Below are 21,136 nucleotides of genomic sequence, written 5' to 3'. Positions count from 1 at the left end.
GAGAGAGAGAGAGAGAGAGAGAGAGAGAGAGAGAGAGAGAGAGAGAATATCAGTGTCATCGCTACTAAGGAGAATTACTTTACCTGTGCAAGCGCCACGTCAATGGTCCACATATTTATGATGCTGTCCAGCACTGCAGTGGTGATACGAGTGCCATTAGGGCTCACAAGATAGGGATTGGATGTGATATGATTTGTCGAGTCCATGTCGAGACGAAACTGTAGTTTGCGGCCCACTGAAGAGTCAACGTTAAAGGTGCTGTAGACAGTCAAGTTGGCGCCTTGGTACTCCATCTCATGGATCTGAACCATAATAACAACATGAGTCTTCCTCCTGCGATGAATATCACACTCACTCACTCAGGCATGTCATCTATTTATTGGTTAATAATAGTTATGTGAGTATTACAACTGTCATGTATTCAAATAGCCTCAGAATATAGCCGCTACCCCCCCCCCCCCCCTTTACCAGATGTTACAGTACTTGGCGTGAATTCGGGCAGCTTAAATTATAAGCGCAGCACATATGTGGATGAATTGTGCCTTTGATGATAAAAGCACGAAATTTGGCACATATTTAGGGTATGCCTAGTTAAAGAAGTTTAGCCAAAGGGCATCGTAGATTTAACCCGTGAAAGCAATGGCGCCCATAGTCTATTAGGTTAACTCCATTTGATGGCAAAAAAAAAATTCTTACTTCATTCCAGTTACTAACTCAGCCGGCACAGGATCCACCACACTGGCAAAGAGTTGTGTATGGGAGGGCTGGGTGTACCCTTCTTAGTCAGTCCGCATATATTACCTCTATAATTTGTGTGTTCGGTTAATTTGTTTTTATGCCTGTTTCCTTGGCGGTAATCAGATTTGGATCTGAAAAATTGGGCGACTGTTTAGAGATCCCTTCAGGTTCTCTCAACATGATAGCGCTGTAAGCTTAGCCTGTTTATATTGTTTGTAAATTATTTCAGCACGAGACGCTGATAAATGTGTCCGTACCTTGCCATGGATGTTTGTAAAAATATTGATTTGCTTTTTAGAGTAATCGTCCATGTTGTACATAAGTAGAGGAGTTCCTGTAAGAACATCATGGGGTAAACATTTGTCTGTGCCATAAGCAATACAGTAGGGGAATTGGCCTGTGGAACTATTGATCGACCCATTTATCGAAACTGCTACTTGAGGTAACCAGTCCTCCCATGCCATGTGCATGAGTTTCATAATATCTCAAGAATTTCAAGGATTTTATATTGGTTCTTTAAACCAGACCAGTCGCCTGTGGGTGATAAGTTGTGATGTAGCTTTGTTGGATGCTGTATTGCATGAAAATTTGTGTTAAAGTTTATTCTTAAACTCTGATACGCTGTCGGATAAAATAACCTTGGGTGTCGTGAATGGGTCATATCATATTTTCACTAGAGCGTGGGCTACTGCCTCGGCTGATTTTTCCTGCAAAAGAACTGAAATAACAGATCTGTAGAAGTACGTAAATATAACTTTGGTGTTTCTTCGAAAGTTGTAACAAGTCAATTGCTCTTGTGTAGAAATGACGTTACAGTGGAGCCCTTAGCTCAACACACGATGAACCTTTAGCAATGAGTTGTTCGATGTCTATATTCATGATATTCCAATTCTAAGGTTTTCTTATTTCCGCTAGGCATTTGTCACGTCTGGGATAGCCTGCATGAGGGACATTGTGGCACAGAGTAAGTACAGCCATTCGTAGTGTGTCAGGTACAGCAATTTGTGTGACAGTATCCTGTGCATTCGGTCTGCAGCGGTGGAGTATGTCTTGTCGTAGTTCAAACTGCCAGAACAGAAGAGGTAACTTAAGTAGATAAGCTTCCTCCCCCGACTCTAGAGCAAAAATGACTGTAGTCCACAAGGAATCAAGTCATTGTTCACCCCGTAATTGCGATAGCGTAAACAAAGATACAGACGTAACTGGTCTGGACAAAGCATCAGCGACAACGTTCGCTCGTCATAGAAAGTACTTGAACACGGGGGGCGAATTCTTGAATAGTTAAATACCAGAGTGCGAGTCTGCCTGAAAGGTTTTTCCAAAAGAACAACTCCGCCACAGCTACATGATCCGTATGGACGGTTATGGGATATTAAAAAAATAAATCCAAAGGAAACTTGCAAAAGACCCATAACTTTCGGTGGTGCTTATTGAAGTATCAGAAATACCATAGAGTAACTCAAATAGTTAGAAATGCCAATCAGCATCAGGCGACAGTAATAAAACCTGGAATGTCATAAGTTCTATTCAGAACAGGAACACTCAGCCTTCGGCCCCTCACTCAGCTTTTGTGATAAATGATTCAGTTGTAACGGAACCCTCCCCCATTGTCAACCACTTCAATTAATATTTTATTGATGTTGGCAAAAATCTTGTAGAGAGCATCCCAGATTACCAGGAGGAATTTTGAGCCTACCTCCAAAACAGACAGCAAAATGAGCTACTCTTATCTCCTGTCACAGCAGATGAATTATTTGCCATCATAAAAATGTCCAAACATGCAGCAGCAGGCGAAGACAATATACCAATGAGCACCATTAAGAAAATAGCCCATTTATTACTACCTGTCCGAATACACATTTGTAACTCCTCCTTCACTAGTGGTGTCTTTCCGGATAAACTGAAAACTGCTAAAGTTCACCCAGCAAAAAAAAAAAATCTGGGGACAAAGGTCTCTTCAAGAATTACCGCCTCTTATCAGTCCTCCCAGCCTTGAGTAGGATACTGGAAAAGCTAGCATGTAATACAGTAGACTAAATTCCTTCTGCAATGCCAATAACATCTTCACAGACTTCCAGTTTGGATTTAGAGCTAGAAGGACGGCTGAGAGTGCTCTGCTATCCTTTACTCATGACATTTTAAATTCTTTGATGACAGTCAGTTCACAGTCGGTGTATTCTTGGACCTCACTAAAGCCTTAGATACTGTCGACCATACCATCCTCCTTTCAAAGCTTGAACATTACGGCGTTAGGAACCTGCCCCACAATTGGTTTACCCCATATCTGTTCAACAGGATGCAGTATGTCTGCTATAATAATTACCAAGCAGACTCTTCACCAATCTTGTATGGCGTCCCCCAAGGTTCCATTCTCGGCCCGGTACTGTTCTTGTTGTACATAAACGACATATTCCACGCCAGCACACTCATAAAATGCAACTTATTTGCAGTCGATAGCAATCTTTATGCCAGCAACTCAGACCTCCATTCCTTGATGAGAACTATGAACACTGAATTAACTAAAGTCAGGACTTGGGTAATAGGTAATAAACTGACCTTAAACCCTGAGAAAACCCACTACACGATCTTTCACAGAAGGAAAAACTTACCCCCAGACCAGGACCCTCTGTACCTTGGTAATACAGTCCTCAAACGCGAACAAAATACTAAATTCCTCGGAGTTATTGTTGATGAGAAACTTAACTGGAGAAACCACATACAAGCCATTCACAGTAAAGTCAATAAACAGTGTGGTATCATATATCACACTCGACAGTCACTCACTCTCACAGCAATGAAAGAAATCTATCATGATCTTGTTTACCAACACCTGATACACTGTCACACACTATGGGGGAGCCTCCAGCTCTTCAAAAACATAATCTCTGGTTACTGCACAAAGGAGAGTTGTACGGACAATGACATACTTGAAAAAAAAAAGCAGATCACACAAACGAAAAATTTGCTATAGTGAAAAATTTCAAATCCGAAGATAGTAACACCTACTGCTGTGCCTTCTTTGTCTACAAATCTATCAATTACTTGCTTGACAATAATTATTTCCAGTTCCGGAATAATCAGAGATACAGCTTAAGGCACCCAGAGCTACAAAGACCACCCCCCATGCCCTCCTCTCAGTCCCAGACCTCCATAAAATATCACCGTGTGAAGGTGTGGAACAACTTACCCCCACCCATCCGAGCAAAGACTACGCTCCTTTCCTTTAAATCATCTCTTAAAAAATATCTTTTGTCTAAGTATTAATGTTTCTTGTAACACCTACTATATTTACAGTACCTGCTTTTATTGTACCATCAAAACTGCTTTATCGGAAATTATCATGTAAATAGATAAGTAATTATCATTGCAATAAACATATTTGCCAACTAGACATAATCCTGACAGCTCTGTCCTCTTGTTCAACCATAATACTGTACAACCCATGTTGTACTGCTCCCCCATTATACTTATGTTTTCAATTCCACTGTAATTTATATATATATATATATATATATATATATATATATATATATATATATATATATATATATATATATATATATATATATATATATATATATATATATATATATATATATAATTAAGCTAACAAAATAAATAAAATTTAAAAACATTGAAGTGATAACCGAGGTAACATTATGAGATGTTCTTATTACCACCATGCAATTGTATTATTCCAGATGATACTAAATGTTACATAATACTTGCTTGAGATCAAAATATAGTATATATGAGGTGCCTAAAAGAGAGTTCAGGTTCTCAACTGGCTCAGCCATGTTCATATTGTTATTATTATCCACTCTGTATCTGTGTTTTTCTGGCTAAATAAACTGTTTCAGTTCAATTCAATTCAATTCAATTCAAACTTCTTGATTGACCAGACAACAGCTAATACTTCCAGGTGCATAACTGAATAGCTTGTTTCTGCGTCATTAAGTTTACGACTGGCGTGAGCAATCACTTTATGTTTCCCTTGTGTGTTCAGCTGCACGAGAACAGCCCCGAACCCTTGTCCTGAGGCGTCGGGACGGAGAGTAAATTTGTTGAGTGCAGTCAGGAAATGCCAAAATAGGTGTTGTCTTCAATCCAGTAAAACTATTCTCCTGTATATCATTCCAGACAATATTCGTGTCTTTCTTGAGGAACATAGTCAGCAGCAAAGCGAACGTAAAATACATTTTATAGCATAAATAAATGGCAATAACCTGATAAACCAAGAAAACTACGCACCTAATCAACGTTTGTAGGACGTGAAAATTGTGTAAGGCTTTGAATTTACCGTCAGCTGCATGAATTCCGTCTCCATCGACTACTTGACCAAGGAGTTAAGTTATAGATTTTAAAAATTCACATTTGGAAAGTGTGACTTTAAGTCCCGCTGTATAAAGCTTGTTGAAAACTTCCGCTTGTGTGTCGGGATGACTCTCTACGGTTTTGCTAACAATGATAAAATGATCAAGGTAGGCATAAACTGTGCTGCCTCAGGTTAAGGTAACTAAATCCTAATATACCACTGGTTAAGTTAACTAGCCCCTATTTTTACCTCTGGTTAAGATAACTAGTACCTAACTTTACCGTCTTGTTAAGGTAACTAGGACCTCGTTTTAGCCCTGGTTAACGTAACTGGGTTCTAATCTACCCCTGGTTAAGGTAACTAGACCCTACTTCTGCCCTTGTTAAGGTAAACTAGGACCTAGTTATAAGTCTGGTTAAGGAGTTTATTTTACCCCTGGTTAAAGTTACTAAACCCTACTTTTAGTCCTGGTTAAGGTAACTAGGACCTAGTTTTCTCCCTGGTTATAGTAACTAGACCTTACTTCTTCCCCTGGTTATGGTAACCAGCACCTCGTCTCTTCCCTGGATGAGGTGAATAGAACCTATGTTTACCCCTGGTTTATCCAGGCAACTACATGTTACTGTGGCCCAAACTGCGGTATCTATGCCGCACTTTACCTTGACACTGATGTTTGAGAGTGATTGTCCAGGCTGGTAGGTGAGGGCACCCAGAAACGCCTCATCCAACATGCCACCATCATCTTCGTCCAACACAGAGTAGGTCTTTCCTCCTGTATTCATTGCCAGACTTTCCAGGGCCATGTCTGCGTCTTTCCTTTAATAGAATTGAAATAGTTTATTATGCCAGAAAGTTAAATAAAAAAATTATTATTATTTATTCTTTAATAAACTTGGATGAGCCTTTTGAGAGTTGTTGCTATCTTTAGAAGGGTTTCTGATAAATTACATTTAAATTAAGATATCTAAATAGAATGGAGTAGAAATCTGAGTCATATCGAGTGCATAATTTACAGTCAATAATTTATAACACTACTACACATCCATATACATGTATAATAATATAATTTAGATGTACACAATTGTCTTACCTGTAGGAGAGATGCAAAAAGAAAACTATATTTTCAAATGAGTTGAAGAAAACTAATAATTGTGTCAATGGCTGTCTTAATAAAGAACTGAGCGAATGACTGTCTTTTTAATTAAATAAGTGACTGACTGTCTTATTAAGTAACTGGGTGAGTGAATGAGAAACTGACTAAAATAACTCCCTGATCCTTAAATTCATACTGTAGTACCCGAAACTATGTCAAGCGTTCGACTCCTGAGGCCTATGAAACACTTGGTACTACTCTCGCGCCTCCACCATCTGATGCTGCTGAATGTTGCCACATCTTAGTTAAACAATTCCCTGTGTTTGCTTTTATCTAAGATGTTCGTAAATATAATCTGCGTATACTCAATATACGTTGACTCTACCGGGGAAGTTCCCCACAAGCCGCTGTCGTTGTTAAATGAAAGGGCGGGGAGCCTAATCACTATTGAGGCCCACTCCTCGCCACATTTTATGCAGAGCCCTATTATCCCGGGCTTGTTTTTTGTGTTGTCAGTTGCCATTGGGGATATACCATCGCCGACTGCTGCAGATGTGATCGTCCTAGATTTTTGTGTGTGTTTTTACGGGGCCTTGGGGGCGGAAAAATATGAGTAAAAAGAAATTAAGCTAGAAAAAAAAGGTTGTATTAATCTACACCACAAAGATGACGGAAAACCAGCTTTTTAAAGTGAGACAGATTGTATAAGTAATGTATGGAAACACAGAAGAAGGCAGAGCATTCCACAGCTTGTCTGTGCGAGGAAAGAAGGATGTAATATAACGGGTTATTCTAGTGTCACCGACATCCACAGAGAAACGGTGGGCACCGCGGGCAAGCCGTGTGTTACGATCCCACGGCCTTGCCGGCGGTACACAGGATGCCAAATCCACCGAACACTGCCAGTGAAAGTACTGTAAGAGAGAGTGAAGCAAAATTGCGACGAAAAGAAAGGGAAGAGAGATTATCAATTAAAAGAGGAGAGTCAATAAGACGAAATGCCTTTGATTCCACCCTATCTAACAGTTGGACAGAAGAAGAGCCACCCCAGATATGAGAACAGTACTCCAAGTTAGGACGAATGAGTCTCTTATAAACTTGATGCAACTGCTCAGGAGTGAAATAGCTACGGCATCTGTACAGCATTCCCAGATTTTGGGAGGCAGCTTTAGCAATGCTGAGGATGTGTGGCTTCCATGACATATTCGAAGAAATGGTTAGGTCTAGCATATCCATTTTGAATTTGGCAGAATGATTGCGTCCTGAAATGTGATTGGTGGGAGATCACCTAATTTGAAAAGTGTAATTGGCAAATACTGAGTTTTATTACGATTGAATTTAATCAAGTTTCTACCTCACCATTCGGAGATGCTGAACAGATCCACATTGATAAATTAAATGATATCAGCTCTAGAAATATATCTAGTTTGTGAATTAGGAGGTAGGGAAAAATGTGAAGAAGAGGGAAGAGTAGAATCATGAGTGTACGAATGGATAGAATTAGTCGTACTGTGAAGTTGTTTCTATACACTTAAAGAACAATTGCTCTATCTCTTAGACCAGAAACTGCTGTACATAAAAAAAGCTGCTGCATTTAAGGAAGACAGTGTATTTGAGGAAGAAAGTGTATTTGTGGAAGAGAGTGTATTTGAGGAAGACAGTGTATTTGAGGAAGAAAGTGTATTTGAGGAAGAAAGTGTATTTGAGGAAGACAGTGTATTTGAGGAAGAGAGTGTATTTGAGGAAGACAGTGTATTTGAGGAAGACAGTGTATTTGAGGAAGAAAGTGTATTTGAGGAAGAAAGTGTATTTGAGGAAGACAGTGTATTTGAGGAAGAAAGTGTATTTGAGGAAGACAGTGTATTTGAGGAAGACAGTGTATTTGAGGAAGAAGGTGTATTTGAGGAAAAGAGTGTATTTGAGGAAGAAAGTGTATTTGAGGAAGACAGTGTATTTGAGGAAGAAAGTGTATTTGAGGAAGAAAGTGTATTTGAGGAAGAAGGTGTATTTGAGGAAGACGGTGTATTTGAGGAAGACAGTGTATTTGAGGAAGAAAGTGTATTTAAGGAAGACAGTGTATTTGAGGAAGAAAGTGTATTTGAGGAAGAAAGTGTATTTGAGGAAGAAAGTGTATTTGAGGAAGACAGTGTATTTGAGGAAGAAAGTGTATTTGTGGAAGAGAGTGTATTTGAGGAAGAGAGTGTATTTGAGGAAGACAGTGTATTTGAGGAAGACAGTGTATTTGAGGAAGAAAGTGTATTTGAGGAAGAAAGTGTATTTGAGGAAGACAGTGTATTTGAGGAAGTGTATTTGAGGAAGACAGTGTATTTGAGGAAGACAGTGTATTTGAGGAAGAAGGTGTATTTGAGGAAGAGAGTGTATTTGAGGAAGAAAGTGTATTTGAGGAAGACAGTGTATTTGAGGAAGACAGTGTATTTGAGGAAGAAGGTGTATTTGAGGAAGAAGGTGTATTTGAGGAAGCGAGTGTATTTGAGGAAGAAAGTGTATATGTGGAAGAGAGTGTATTTGAGGAAGAAAGTGTATTTGAGGAAGAAAGTGTATTTGAGGAAGAAAGTGTATTTGAGGAAGACAGTGTATTTAAGGAAGAAAGTGTATTTGTGGAAGAGAGTGTATTTGAGGAAGACAGTGTATTTGAGGAAGACAGTGTATTTGAGGAAGACAGTGTATTTGAGGAAGACAGTGTATTAGAGGAAGAAGGTGTATTTGAGGAAGCGAGTGTATTTGAGGAAGAAAGTGTATTTGTGGAAGAGAGTGTATTTGAGGAAGAAAGTGAATTTGAGGAAGAAAGTGTATTTGAGGAAGAAAGTGTATTTGAGGAAGCGAGTGTATTTGAGGAAGAAAGTGTATTTGAGGAAGAAAGTGTATTTGAGGAAGACAGTGTATTTGAGGAAGAAGGTGTATTTGAGGAAGAGAGTGTATTTGTGGAAGAGAGTGTATTTGAAGAAGAGAGTGTATTTGAGGAAGAGAGTGTATTTGAGGAAGTCGGTGTATTTGAGGAAGACAGTGTATTTGAGGAAGACAGTGTATATGAGGAAGTCGGTGTATTTGAGGAAGACAGTGTATTTAAGGAAGACAGTGTACTTGAGGAAGACAGTGTACTTGAGGAAGACAGTGTATTTGAGGAAGAAGGTGTATTTGAGGAAGAGAGTGTATTTAAGGAAGAAGGTGTATTTGAGGAAGTCGGTGTATTTGAGGAAGACAGTGTATTTAAGGAAGACAGTGTACTTGAGGAAGACAGTGTACTTGAGGAAGACAGTGTATTTGAGGAAGAAGGTGTATTTAAGGAAGACAGTGTACTTGAGGAAGACAGTGTACTTGAGGAAGACAGTGTATTTGAGGAAGTCGGTGTATTTAAGGAAGAAGGTTTATTTGAGGAAGAAAGTGTATTTAAGGAAGAAGGTGTATTTGAGGAAGAAGGTGTATTTGTGGAAGACAGTGTATTTGAGGAAGACAGTGTACTTGAGGAAGACAGTGTATTTGAGGAAGAAGGTGTATTTGAGGAAGACAGTGTATTTGAGGAAGACAGTGTATTTGAGGAAACAGTGTACTTGAGGAAGACAGTGTACTTGAGGAAGACAGTGTATTTGAGGAAGAAGGTGTATTTGAGGAAGAAGGTGTATTTGAGGAAGACAGTGTATTTGAGGAAACAGTGTACTTGAGGAAGACAGTGTACTTGAGGAAGACAGTGTATTTGAGGAAGAAGGTGTATTTGAGGAAGAGAGTGTATTTAAGGAAGAAGGTGTATTTGAGGAAGTCGGTGTATTTGAGGAAGACAGTGTATTTGAGGAAGACAGTGTATTTGAGGAAGAGAGTGTATTTAAGGAAGAAGGTGTATTTGAGGAAGTCGGTGTATTTGAGGAAGACAGTGTATTTGAGGAAGAAGGTGTATTTGTGGAAGACAGTGTATTTGAGGAAGACAGTGTATTTGAGGAAGACAGTGTATTTGTGGAAGACAGTGTATTTGAGGAAGACAGTGTATTTGAGGAAGACAGTGTATTTGAGGAAGAGAGTGTATTTGAGGAAGAGAGTGTATTTGAGGAAGAAGGTGTATTTGAGGAAGACAGTGTATTTGTGGAAGACAGTGTATTTGAGGAAGACAGTGTATTTGAGGAAGACAGTGTATTTGAGGAAGAGAGTGTATTTGAGGAAGAGAGTATATTTGAGGAAGAAGGTGTATTTGTGGAAGACAGTGTATTTGAGGAAGACAGTGTATTTGAGGAAGACAGTGTATTTGAGGAAGAAGGTGTATTTGTGGAAGACAGTGTATTTGAGGAAGACAGTGTATTTGAGGAAGACAGTGTATTTGAGGAAGAGAGTGTATTTTTGGAAGACAGTGTATTTGAGGAAGACAGTGTATTTGAGGAAGACAGTGTACTTGAGGAAGACAGTGTACTTGAGGAAAAGAGTGTACTTGAGGAAGACAGTGTATTTGAGGAAGACAGTGTATTTGAGGAAGACAGTGTACTTGAGGAAAGAGTGTACTTGAGGAAGACAGTGTATTTGAGGAAGACAGTGTATTTGAGGAAGAGAGTGTATTTAAGGAAGAAGGTGTATTTGAGGAAGACAGTGTATTTGAGGAAGACAGTGTATTTGAGGAAGACAGTGTAGTGTTTGAGGAAAAGAGTGTACTTGAGGAAGACAGTGTATTTGAGGAAGACAGTGTATTTGAGGAAGACAGTGTACTTGAGGAAGACAGTGTACTTGAGGAAAAGAGAAAGTGTATTTGAGGAAGAAGGTGTATTTGATAAAGAAGTATTTAAGGAAATATAGTAAGGAGGAAGTCAAGTATTTGGAAGAAAGGTATTTGAGGAAGACAGTAAATGAGGAAGAAGTATTTGAGGAAATATGTATTTGAAGAAAGTGTATTTGGAGGAAGCAAGGTATTTATGAAGGGAGGCATTTGAGGAAGAATAAGTATTTGAGGAAGTCGGTGTATCGGATAAAGACAGTATTTGAGGAAGACAGTATAGTGAGGCCGGTGTATTTGAGGAAATAGGTGTATTTGAGGAAGAGAGGTATTGGAGGAAGAGAGGCACGGAGGAAGAAGGTGCATTTGAGGGAAGAAAGTGTATTTGAGGAAGACAGTGTATTTGAGGAAGAAAGTGTATTTGAGGAAGACAGTGTATTTGAGGAAGAGAGTGTATTTGAGGAAGCGAGTGTATTTGAGGAAAGTGTATTTGAGGAAGAAGGTGTATTTGAGGAAGTCGGTGTATTTGAGGAAGACAGTGTATTTGAGGAAAGAAGTGTATTTGAGGAAGAGTGTATTTGAGGAAGAAGTGTATTTGAGGAAGACAGTCGGTGTATTTGAGGAAGACAGTGTATTTGAGGAAGAAGGTGTATTTGAGGAAGAAGGTGTATTTGAGGAAGCGAGTGTATTTGAGGAAGAAAGTTTAGTATTTGAAGAAGAAGGTGTATTTGAGGAAGAAAGTGTATTTGAGGAAGACAGTGTATTTGAGGAAGAGAGTGTATTTGAGGAAGAGAGTGTATTTGAGGAAGTCGGTGTATTTGAGGAAGACAGTGTATTTGAGGAAGACAGTGTATTGAGGAAGTGTATTTGAGGAAGACAGTGTATTTGAGGAAGAAGAGTGTATTTGAGGAAGAGAGTGTATTTAAGGAAGAAGTGTATTTGAGGAAGAGTGTATTTGAAGACAGTGTATTTGAGGAAGACAGGTATTTGAGGTATTTAAGAAAGTGTATTTGAGGAAGACAGTGTATTTGAGGAAGAGGAAGAACAGTGTATTTGAGGAAGACAGTGTATTTGAGGAAGACAGTGATGAGGAAGTGTATTTGAGGAAGAAGTGTATTTGAGGAAGACAGTGTATTTGAGGAAGACAGTGTATTGACAGTGTACTTGAGGAAGACAGTGTATTTGAGGAAGACAGTGTATTTGAGGAAGACAGTGTATTTGAGGAAGAGTGTATTTGTATTGAGGAAGACTGTACTTGAGGAAGACAGTGTATTTGAGGAAGACAGTGTATTTGAGGAAGATAGTGTATTTGAGGAAGAAGTGTGAGGAAGAGTGTATTTGAGGAAGATAGTGTATTTGAGGAAGGTGAGTGTATTTGAGGAAGATTGTGTATTTGAGGAAGAGAGTGTATTTGAGGAAGACAGTGTACTTGAGGAAGACAGTGTACTTGAGGAAGACAGTGTCCTTGAGGAAGACAGTGTACTTGAGGAAGACAGTGTACTGTACCCGAAGGCGACTGTGACGACTCTGGCTCCTGAATTGATGACGTTGGTCATGACGTCGCTGATGTGCGGTTTTTTCGTTTCCTCTCCGTCAGTAATTAAGAGAATGATGGCGTTCTTCTTGTCCTTGATCACCAGCGGCTGCCAGGGTGTGGGAGAACAAGTGATTAACCAGTTACTGATCAAGTCTGAGACGTACTACCCAAACTTAGACACAGATTTTGTTTTTTTTATAATCTCTCTCTCTCTCTCTCTCTCTCTCTCTCTCTCTCTCTCTCTGAAATTGAAATTGCAATCGAAATGTAAATACTTTATTGACAATAGAACTATAACATCAAAAGGACAGGGTAGTATAGTACTCCCACCCTCACCTTTGTCATCTACTTCTGGGGTTTACAAAAAGTTATAAATATTTTAACAATATTTTGCATCAATGAAATAGTTCATTTTAGCATGAACACCGTACTACATTAAAAGAGCAGATAATGTAATCTTACACAAAGATAAATGTCATATGCTTGGAGCAAAATGTTTATACAAGAATTATTTTAATTTTTCCATTATTAATCATCCAACAAACTTGTTTCCTTAAAGTAGTGATCTCACTGTTCCTGGATGGTTGGATTTTTTCACATGCTAATACATAATGTTGTAGTGTATGGGCATCCCTAAGACGACACAGTTGGCCCGCCCCTCCAGTAATATTTGTATCTCAATCTTAATCTCATTATAACAGTGTCAACAGAGGGTAAGTTAGTCCCGTAAGTTACATTGGTGTTTTGTAAAACATACAAATAATAGTGATGAAAACTCTCCCTACATACGGCAATCACTTCTCTTCTTGCTTTTTCCCATTCCTCTCTTTTTCTTTTTATTTCCCTCTTTATCGTTCTAATACTTCCATTGCTAACAATATCTATATACATATTTTTTTCTGCAGCTTTTTTGGCCAAATTTTCAGCCATTTCATTTTAATGAATCTCCACATGTGATGGAATCCATACAAACTGCACAGTACATTCCATTTCTTGCATTACTATGACCAGTCGTTTACAGATATTAACAATATGAAAGTTACATGGATTTTAACTCTTCAAAGCTTCCAATGCACTTTTACTATTTACAAAAATATTTATATTTCTTTACATTTCTCAATAGCAACCTGAAGTCCACAAACTGGTGGAATTTCGCCAAAATTATTGTAAAAGTTTCGGAATATAACATAATATGTTATATAATGACCCCAATATATACTGTAATTGCATAATATATTTACAAACGCATTTGTAATTATCGTGTTTATAAATGCTAAATGCATCTGAAAATATAATTAAATGCGCATTTAGATACTCTCTCAAAACTCTATTTATAAACACTGTAATTAAATACAAATTGCATTTAAATACGTAAATGAGTATTGTCAGATGCTTTACTGCCCATCTCTGGTCTTAGCTTATATAACCGGACGAAGTTTAGTATATGCAGTACAAGTGGAAGACCTCGGATGCATTGAAGTAACATGTCAACCTAAAGTTTCATTTGCATCAAGGCTTTCTAGAGACCTTTAACTTTAAAACACTTTTATGCCAGTTTCATCACCTTGGTTTGACAACTTATGCCTGGAAATAAAACTAATATAAAGTGGTAAAATTTCAGTAATACATGTCACTTAACCGAGAAATACCCACGTCATTAATAGCCAAGGAAAGGCCAGCGCCGATACTGGTGTAGGAGTTCGTCTTCGTGTCTATGAGGTTAGCCAGAGACTCCCTGTTGTAGGCCGTTATCTCCGTCAGCTCAGCCACCCTCTGCGCACTGCCCCTGTAAGTGACAAAACTCTATTATTAATGGATCATATCAATATTTCAAAGTTGTCACAATATTATTTTGGGGACATGTGTAAGAGTGTGTGATCCTAAGAATGAAGTTCATGTAATTTTGAACTCAATAAATTTACACAAATAATAAGCATGGAGATGTGCTTGTTTAAGCTGACATGATAATAATTTTTCGGCTAATAGACATACTAGAAATCTCTCACTACTACTACTACTTTGCTGTCACTCGGAATCGAGTATGACGATCATCCAGCTATGATACAATGATATGAGTTATTAAGGATGTCACCTAGGTTGGTAAGTTTTGAGGTGACTAAAATGGCCGATACGGGACCAATAGGCTCGATCACAGATGTTGCAAATGTGGGGTCTACATCTAGTGTGGGAGGGGCGGCGGCAGCGTATTTCCGGCGTTAGCGCTTGTCTGCCTCGTTTTGCAGTCGGGCTAAATCGAAAGTATTGACACCTTCTTGTGTGGTGGTCCTCCAAGCTTTACGATAAGGAATAATCGTTTCTCAGATGAGGGGGTCTATTTGGCACTTTTTCAGGTTTGTCTTAAGACTATTCTTATATCTTTTCAGTTGCCCATTTGGGTAACGTTTACGATTCTTTAAGTGACTGTAAAGTAGCTGCGTTGGCAGTATACTGTCGTCCATGCGGTAACACGGTCAGTCCAGCCTATTTGTTCATGCTTGTACAGTTGGTGTCAGCAAAAATACTGGCATTTGCTCTCTTGTCTTCCCATCGAACGCGGAGGTGCCTCCTGTATGTGATCCATGTCTCATTGCCATATAGCAGGTTGGGGAGGACCACTGTTTGATATACAGTACGTGTAACTTTGTAGATAATTTCAGCTCCATACAGCTGAAGACACGGTTTCGGAGTCTGCCAAGGGCTTGAGATGCACTTCTGATCTGATGTTGAATCTCTTCATCGATGTCCTCGGTGATGGACAGGTGTGACCCGAGATACTGAAAGTTGGTAGCAATAGAGAGGGTGCGGCTGAACCAGGGGCAGGCTGAAAGAGAATCTGAGTCATACGTACATTCACCTCAAGGCCGAAATGTGAATACGCATCTGGGTAAGTGTTCAGGATCTCCTGTAGGTCGCGTTCAGCCTGGGCGACAAGGGTGAGGTCGTCTGCATACTGAAGCTCAGTAATGGAAGCTGCCGACACCTTTGTTCCTGCCTGGAGTCGTCTTATGTTGAAAAGACCCTTCATCTGGAAGTTGATTATCCACCCCGCAGGCTAAATTGGCACTGGCACGAGCAAGGAAGACAGCCAAGCAAATGAAAAAGAGACTTTGTGACAGTACGCACCCTTGTTTAACCCCCATTTGGATAGATAAGAACTCAGATTGGGTGCCGTTGTGCAGGACACTTCCGTTATTGCCAACGTGGAGTTGCCGAACAATGGTAATGAATTTTGGTGGGCAGCCAAACCGGCTCAGGGTCCACCAGAGGGCTTTCCTGTTGACCGAGTCGAAGGCTTTGATTAGGTCGATGGAAGCCATGTACAGGTCACGATGCTGTTCTCTGCAATTTTCCTGTATCTGACGGGCAGCAAAGATCATGTCAGTGGTGCGACGTGATGGTATAAAGTCACATTGAGATTCTAAGGAAGTTTTTTGCCTCAGGGAGAAGACTGTTTAGGAGGACTGGGGTCATAATTTTGCCAGCTATAGACAGCAGTGAGATCCTGCTTTAGTTGCCACAGTCTGACTGGTCTCCCTTGTTCTTAGAAGTGTTGACGGTGGAGGCGTCTTTAAGAGCTTGGGGGATTTTCTTCTTTACCCATATATTCTCAAGAAAACAGTGAAGATGGCTTTGTACACCTCGGTTGGGATTCCATCAGGCCCTGAGGCCTTGCTATTTTTCATTTGTTTGAAGGCAGTAGCTACCTCATCCAAGGATGGAGAATAGCTGAGGTGGGTCAGCTGTGGATGCTGAGGGACCTGCTGGGTAGTCATGACATCCACATCGGTGTTTCGGTTCAGCAGCGGATGGTAGTGCTCTTTCGAACACTGAAGGAGGCCTTCATCTTCTTTAATTATGAAGTTACCATCCGATGAGCGGACGGAGGCTGTGCAACGAGTGATTGCCCATAAAATTTCTTAGTGGAATTGAAAAATTTATACATCTTATGCTGATAGGCAAATTTTTGTGATTCACATGCATTATTTTTAAACCAGTCGTTCATTAGATTGCGAAGTTCCCACTGGGCCACCGCTTTCTTCTTGTGGAAGGTATCAGCTTAAGTTCGAGACTGAGGGTTGTTCTGCCAGTCAATTAAAGCAGCACGTTTATCACCAACGAGGACATTGATCGCCGGGTCATTTTCATCAAACCAGTCATGGATGTGTTCATTCGATCTGGCCGAGTGTCTCTGCAGGTTTTTGTCATGACAGTGTCGAGAATATCCCATTCGGCTCTGGGATTTGCTTTGCTTGCTGTTGGGTTGTTTATCAGCCTATGTTCGAGCTGCTCTCGGAAGGCATATGCTACCTTTGGATGCTCCAGACGCTTAGTGATAGACCCTCTCTTAGAGGCTTGGTGCTTTTGCCCTTTTGGAGCGACGTGAAGTGAGAGCTTGCCTCTGAGAAGCCGATAAATGATCAGTGTCACAGTGGTCTGAGCCACGCATGGCTCGGGTGATGAAGACATCTCGGCGATATGTTTCTCTGACAATGAGATGCCAGTGTTTGGATTTGGGTGTTGCCACGAACCCTTGAACTTGCCAGCCTGCCTAAAAAAAGTATTGGTGATAGTGGGGTTGTGTGCAGCACACTTGGTGAGGAGGAGTAGGCTGTTGGGATTACACTTGCCTAGTCCATTTCTTCCAATAGTTCCCTGTCAAATGTCAGCATCTCTGCCAACTCTGGTTTTGAAGTTACCAAGGAGCACTATCTTATCTTCTCTGGGGATAGAGTTTAGCACTCAGTCGAAGTTGGCATAAAAGGCCTTCTTGATGTCGTCCTCTGCGTCCACTGTTGGGACATATGCACTGATTAAAAAGGCATGATGTGAGTGATTCAGTGGGACTCGGAGCGTCATGAAGCACTCGTCAATCCCAATAGGCATTTCAGTTAGCCTGTGTAGCATTCGTTTGTGGATGGTAGCCAACTCCATAAATGAGTTGTCTCTCCGCAACAAGCTTACCCTCCCAGAATATGGAATAGCCGGGACTCGCAAATGACCAGCTTCTTTGCCACAAGGGCAGTTCTTCTTCCAGGATGCTCATTTGTGTCAGTATCCAGAAGGGTCATGATATTCCAAGCAGCGACCATAAGAGGTTGTATAGTTTATTTTTATTTGGATCTGTGATTTTGATTGTGTTTTCAACCATATAAGGATGATCTCACTGGGTGCGGTTGCCCAGTCAGTTTGTTTTATTAGGCAGATTATGTTTAAGAAATCTTTTCTAGCCCCTTTCCCATGTGGGGTTAGCATAGTGACTCCCTGAAAGGGCTGCTCAGTCGCACAGACAGGACCGGATTGCATTGCTGTCTAGATCCAAGTGCATAAACTACCATCTTATCTGTGCCGCCCATGTGCAGAGTTGTAGCTAGAGACTCCCGGCAGTCATCTCTGCCTGTCCCCGTCGCCACTCGTCCTTTGCTATAGGACTTTTGGGGGTATAGGTGTTTTGATGATGATGAGAGGTATGATGAGGTGGATGATGGCTTCGCTTGAGTTGATTTATGTGGTGAGGCAGGAGTGCAACCTGGAACAACATATCTTGGGTCTCCCTTTTCCTGCTCCAATGGTGCAAATTTTGCAAGGACTGGGGAGAGGAAGAGTTGCAATGGACTGCCGATATCCCAGATTGTTGGGTTTCGCCTTTGTAGCCTGTTCATCATGCATTGCCTTCGTTAATCTGTGTGGTCGTTGGGTTCCCATGGTGGTCACCTCTTCCGCCTTTACCGCCGTTGGGGTCTTGTTGGAGCTCTGTAAGCGTGTCTGCCTGATGCGGGGCTCCACCTTAGATGTTTCTTTCAGGGTTTACTCCCGTAGCCTTATACATACCAAGGTTAATCCGCAAGGCAGCGGGGTAATGGTTGGTAGGCGCCAGGGTGTGTCCACATGCCAGTGGGCCTATGTGCTGTCCCTCTGGGGCCCATTGTTACTTCTAGATCCCCTGCTGGACTAGCCTGGGCCCACGAGACACCCAGTTACCGTGTGTTGCCATGAGGAGGCACACCAGGAGTTCTTGCTGGTGAAGAGTCCGTGTACTAGCAGGGGAAGACTTAAGCAAGTTGCTTCCCTGTCGGCCACGAGGGCTAGCCAGCGGCGATAGCTGAAATCGATAGGAGGTAAGTAATGCTTGCACCTTAGCACAAAAACATAATGCTGCCACACTAGACGTATTACACCACCCTGTGTGTGAACACACACACACACACACACACACACACACACACACACACACATACACACACGGAAATAGCGTAGTGGCCACATCTCTATTAATACTAACAGAATGCTATTTATTTATCTATCTGACAATATTTCTTGTTATATATCTATTTCTCTTTTTTTATGTTTGTTTATTTGTTAGTCTAATCATCTTTTTTTACTTATTTATTTAATAACCACAGTTTTATCTATTTACCTATTCGGTATATTCATGTATCTATATTACTTTATTTATGTGCTTAAAATTTTTACTTGAATTTCTAACTGGCTGACTTAGAGAGCCAGTATTTGTTGGCGCCTCTCTCAGGTGCATTCAGCCTGTTGCACTTGTATTCTTAATATTCAAATATTCATAATGTTTGACACAAGGATAAAGCGATATACTATATTATACTATTATATTTAACAATTATATGAAATAACTAAAATAAAACAATACCTAGTAAACATGTCTGGACCTCTGAGTGTGAACAGGGATCGCTACCACCGCCACAAGGACAGCAAAAGCAATCCTTGTTTTATTTCACACAAAGCCTGTTCATTCGTATTATTTTTAAGCAACGTGAACCTCCATCGGAGATAGCCTATGCTAACTATGTGGTCGTAGTCAGGGCCCAACCATACCAGGTCGGCCAAATTGGCTAACTCGCACAGGTGGTTGAGTTTGTGTGGCGTCACCCTCCCCATGTGAGGCAGACCCCACCAAGTGAATTCTTTATACCGAATGTACACGTAGAGTTCAGTGTGGTCTAGTGAAGGCAATGCTGTTATTTTGGATTAACATTCATATCTTTCAACAATTATGCCAAGTGTTTGTGCAATATATGGCTGTCTAAACACCCGAGATAAGACTGCAGGCTCAGGAATTAAGTACTTTGGTTTACCCCAAAAAATGAACACTTCAGAAAAGTATGGATAAACCTGTTTACTCGTGCTGATACCATAATTCCCAAGAATGCTGTAGTTTGCTCTATATATTTCACGAAGGCCGTCGCTTATTTGGGATTGAAAGCCCTAACAACAAAAAGCACCTGTGCCCTCCCTTTATCTGCATAATGATAAGCATTGAGATACCGTGTATAGATAAGTCAGATTTTATATAACACTAAAGTAGCCAACACTGAAGTCCATTTATTAGTAGTAAATATTTGGCGGGCAGATAAGTACTGAGTGTGTGTGTTATGCCCTTGCCACATATTTTCCCGCCACTATCGTCCATTCTGCAAATTTTCTAATTCATTGCCTCTTTTTTCATGGTTAATTATAAATTTTATTGATGCTTGACTCAGCAAAAATATGTTTTCCTTAGTATTAGACACCCAGATAAGACCATTTCATACAACAAACAGAAAAAAATAATGCGTGGAGAGATGTCCTGAGAAAAAAGATGAAAACAACTACATGAAAATCACTTTGAAAGTTTGTATAAATAAGTCAGTAGTCATGATGAAAATATGTATATATATACATATATATATATATATATATATATATATATATATATATATATATATATATATATATATATATATATATATATATATATATATATATATATATATATATATATATATATGTATATATATATATATATATAATACGTGTATATATATATATATATATAGGGAAACATACGATTATCAAAATAAGGTCAAACGACCCACAACGGAGCCTGGGGGGCGAAAAAAAAAGAACGGAAAGAAATTGAAAATATAGAAAAAAAGGTTATACTGTATTAATCTACACCACGAAGATGCCGGAAAACCAGCTTTTTAAAGTGAGACAGATTGTAAGAGCATGGAAACACAGAAGAAGGCAGAGCATTCCACAGTTTGGCTGTGTGAGGAAAGAAGGAGGTACTATAACGGGTTATTCTCGTGTGACCGACATCCACAGAGAAATGGTGGGCACCGCGGGCAAGACGTGTGTTACGAACCCACGGCCTTGCCGGCGGTACACAGGATGCCAAATCCACTGAACATTGCCCGTTAAAGTACCTGTAAAAGAGAGAGAGTGAAGCAACATTGCGGCGAAGAGAAAGGGGAGAGAGAATGTCGACTAAAGGAGGAGAGTTAATAAGACGAAATGCCTTTGATTCCACCCTATCTAATAGTTGGACAGAAGAAGAGCCACCCCAGATATGAGAGCAGTACTCCAAGTTAGGACGAATGAATCCTTTATATACTTGGAGCAACTGCTCAGGAGTGAAATAGCTGCGGCATCTGTACAGCATTCCCAACTTTCGGGAGGCAGCGCCGCTTTTAGCTATACTACGTAGTAGGCAGCTACCAACAGGGAGGTACTACCACCTGGGAAGATATTGGAAGCATAATGTGTTGTCTAATGGTAGACCTTGCTGCTATATGGCATCACGAAAATTGTGACCAAGTCCCAGGTTGCTGATCTATCTTTCTGCCTCATTTACACACAGTTGCAGGGTCTCAACTGTCTCTCTTACTATTGACAACACCACAACTAAAACCTTACTCATTCTTGATCTGTTTTATTCATTCTATTTTATTCTCC

At 40.2% G+C, this 21,136-nt stretch overlaps 1 protein-coding gene across 1 annotated transcript; it reads right to left on the bottom strand.

The window, feature by feature from the left end:
* Window positions 1-58: 58 nt before the first annotated feature.
* LOC121865865 lies at window positions 59-14,211 on the bottom strand. Its single transcript, XM_042365416.1, has 4 exons — window positions 14,045-14,211; window positions 12,361-12,497; window positions 5,713-5,869; window positions 59-302 (listed from the first exon to the last, which is right to left on the bottom strand). The coding sequence occupies exons 2-4, from the start codon at window positions 12,408-12,410 to the stop codon at window positions 75-77; spliced, it is 435 nt and encodes a 144-aa protein (XP_042221350.1). The 5' UTR covers window positions 12,411-12,497; window positions 14,045-14,211; the 3' UTR covers window positions 59-74.
* Between the last annotated feature and the right edge of the window lie 6,925 nt (window positions 14,212-21,136).

Source organism: Homarus americanus, unplaced genomic scaffold, assembly GCF_018991925.1.
Source record: "Homarus americanus isolate GMGI-L3 unplaced genomic scaffold, GMGI_Hamer_2.0 scaffold21263, whole genome shotgun sequence".
Lineage (NCBI taxonomy): Eukaryota > Metazoa > Arthropoda > Malacostraca > Decapoda > Nephropidae > Homarus > Homarus americanus.
The sequence above is the reverse complement of the archived record's forward strand: the minus strand, read 5'-3'. Positions and strand labels throughout refer to the sequence as shown.

Bases quoted from the DNA above. Each gene is read 5' to 3' on its own strand.
- LOC121865865 (XM_042365416.1), bottom strand. From the start codon at position 12,410: ATGACCAACGTCATCAATTCAGGAGCCAGAGTCGTCACAGTCGCCTTC. The intron at 5,870-12,360 runs GTACAGTACACT...ATTCTATTAAAG, and splicing joins GTCGTCACAGTCGCCTTCGG to GAAAGACGCAGACATGGCCC. The intron at 303-5,712 runs GTAAAGTGCGGC...ATTATGGTTCAG, and splicing joins TCTCAAACATCAGTGTCAAG to ATCCATGAGATGGAGTACCA.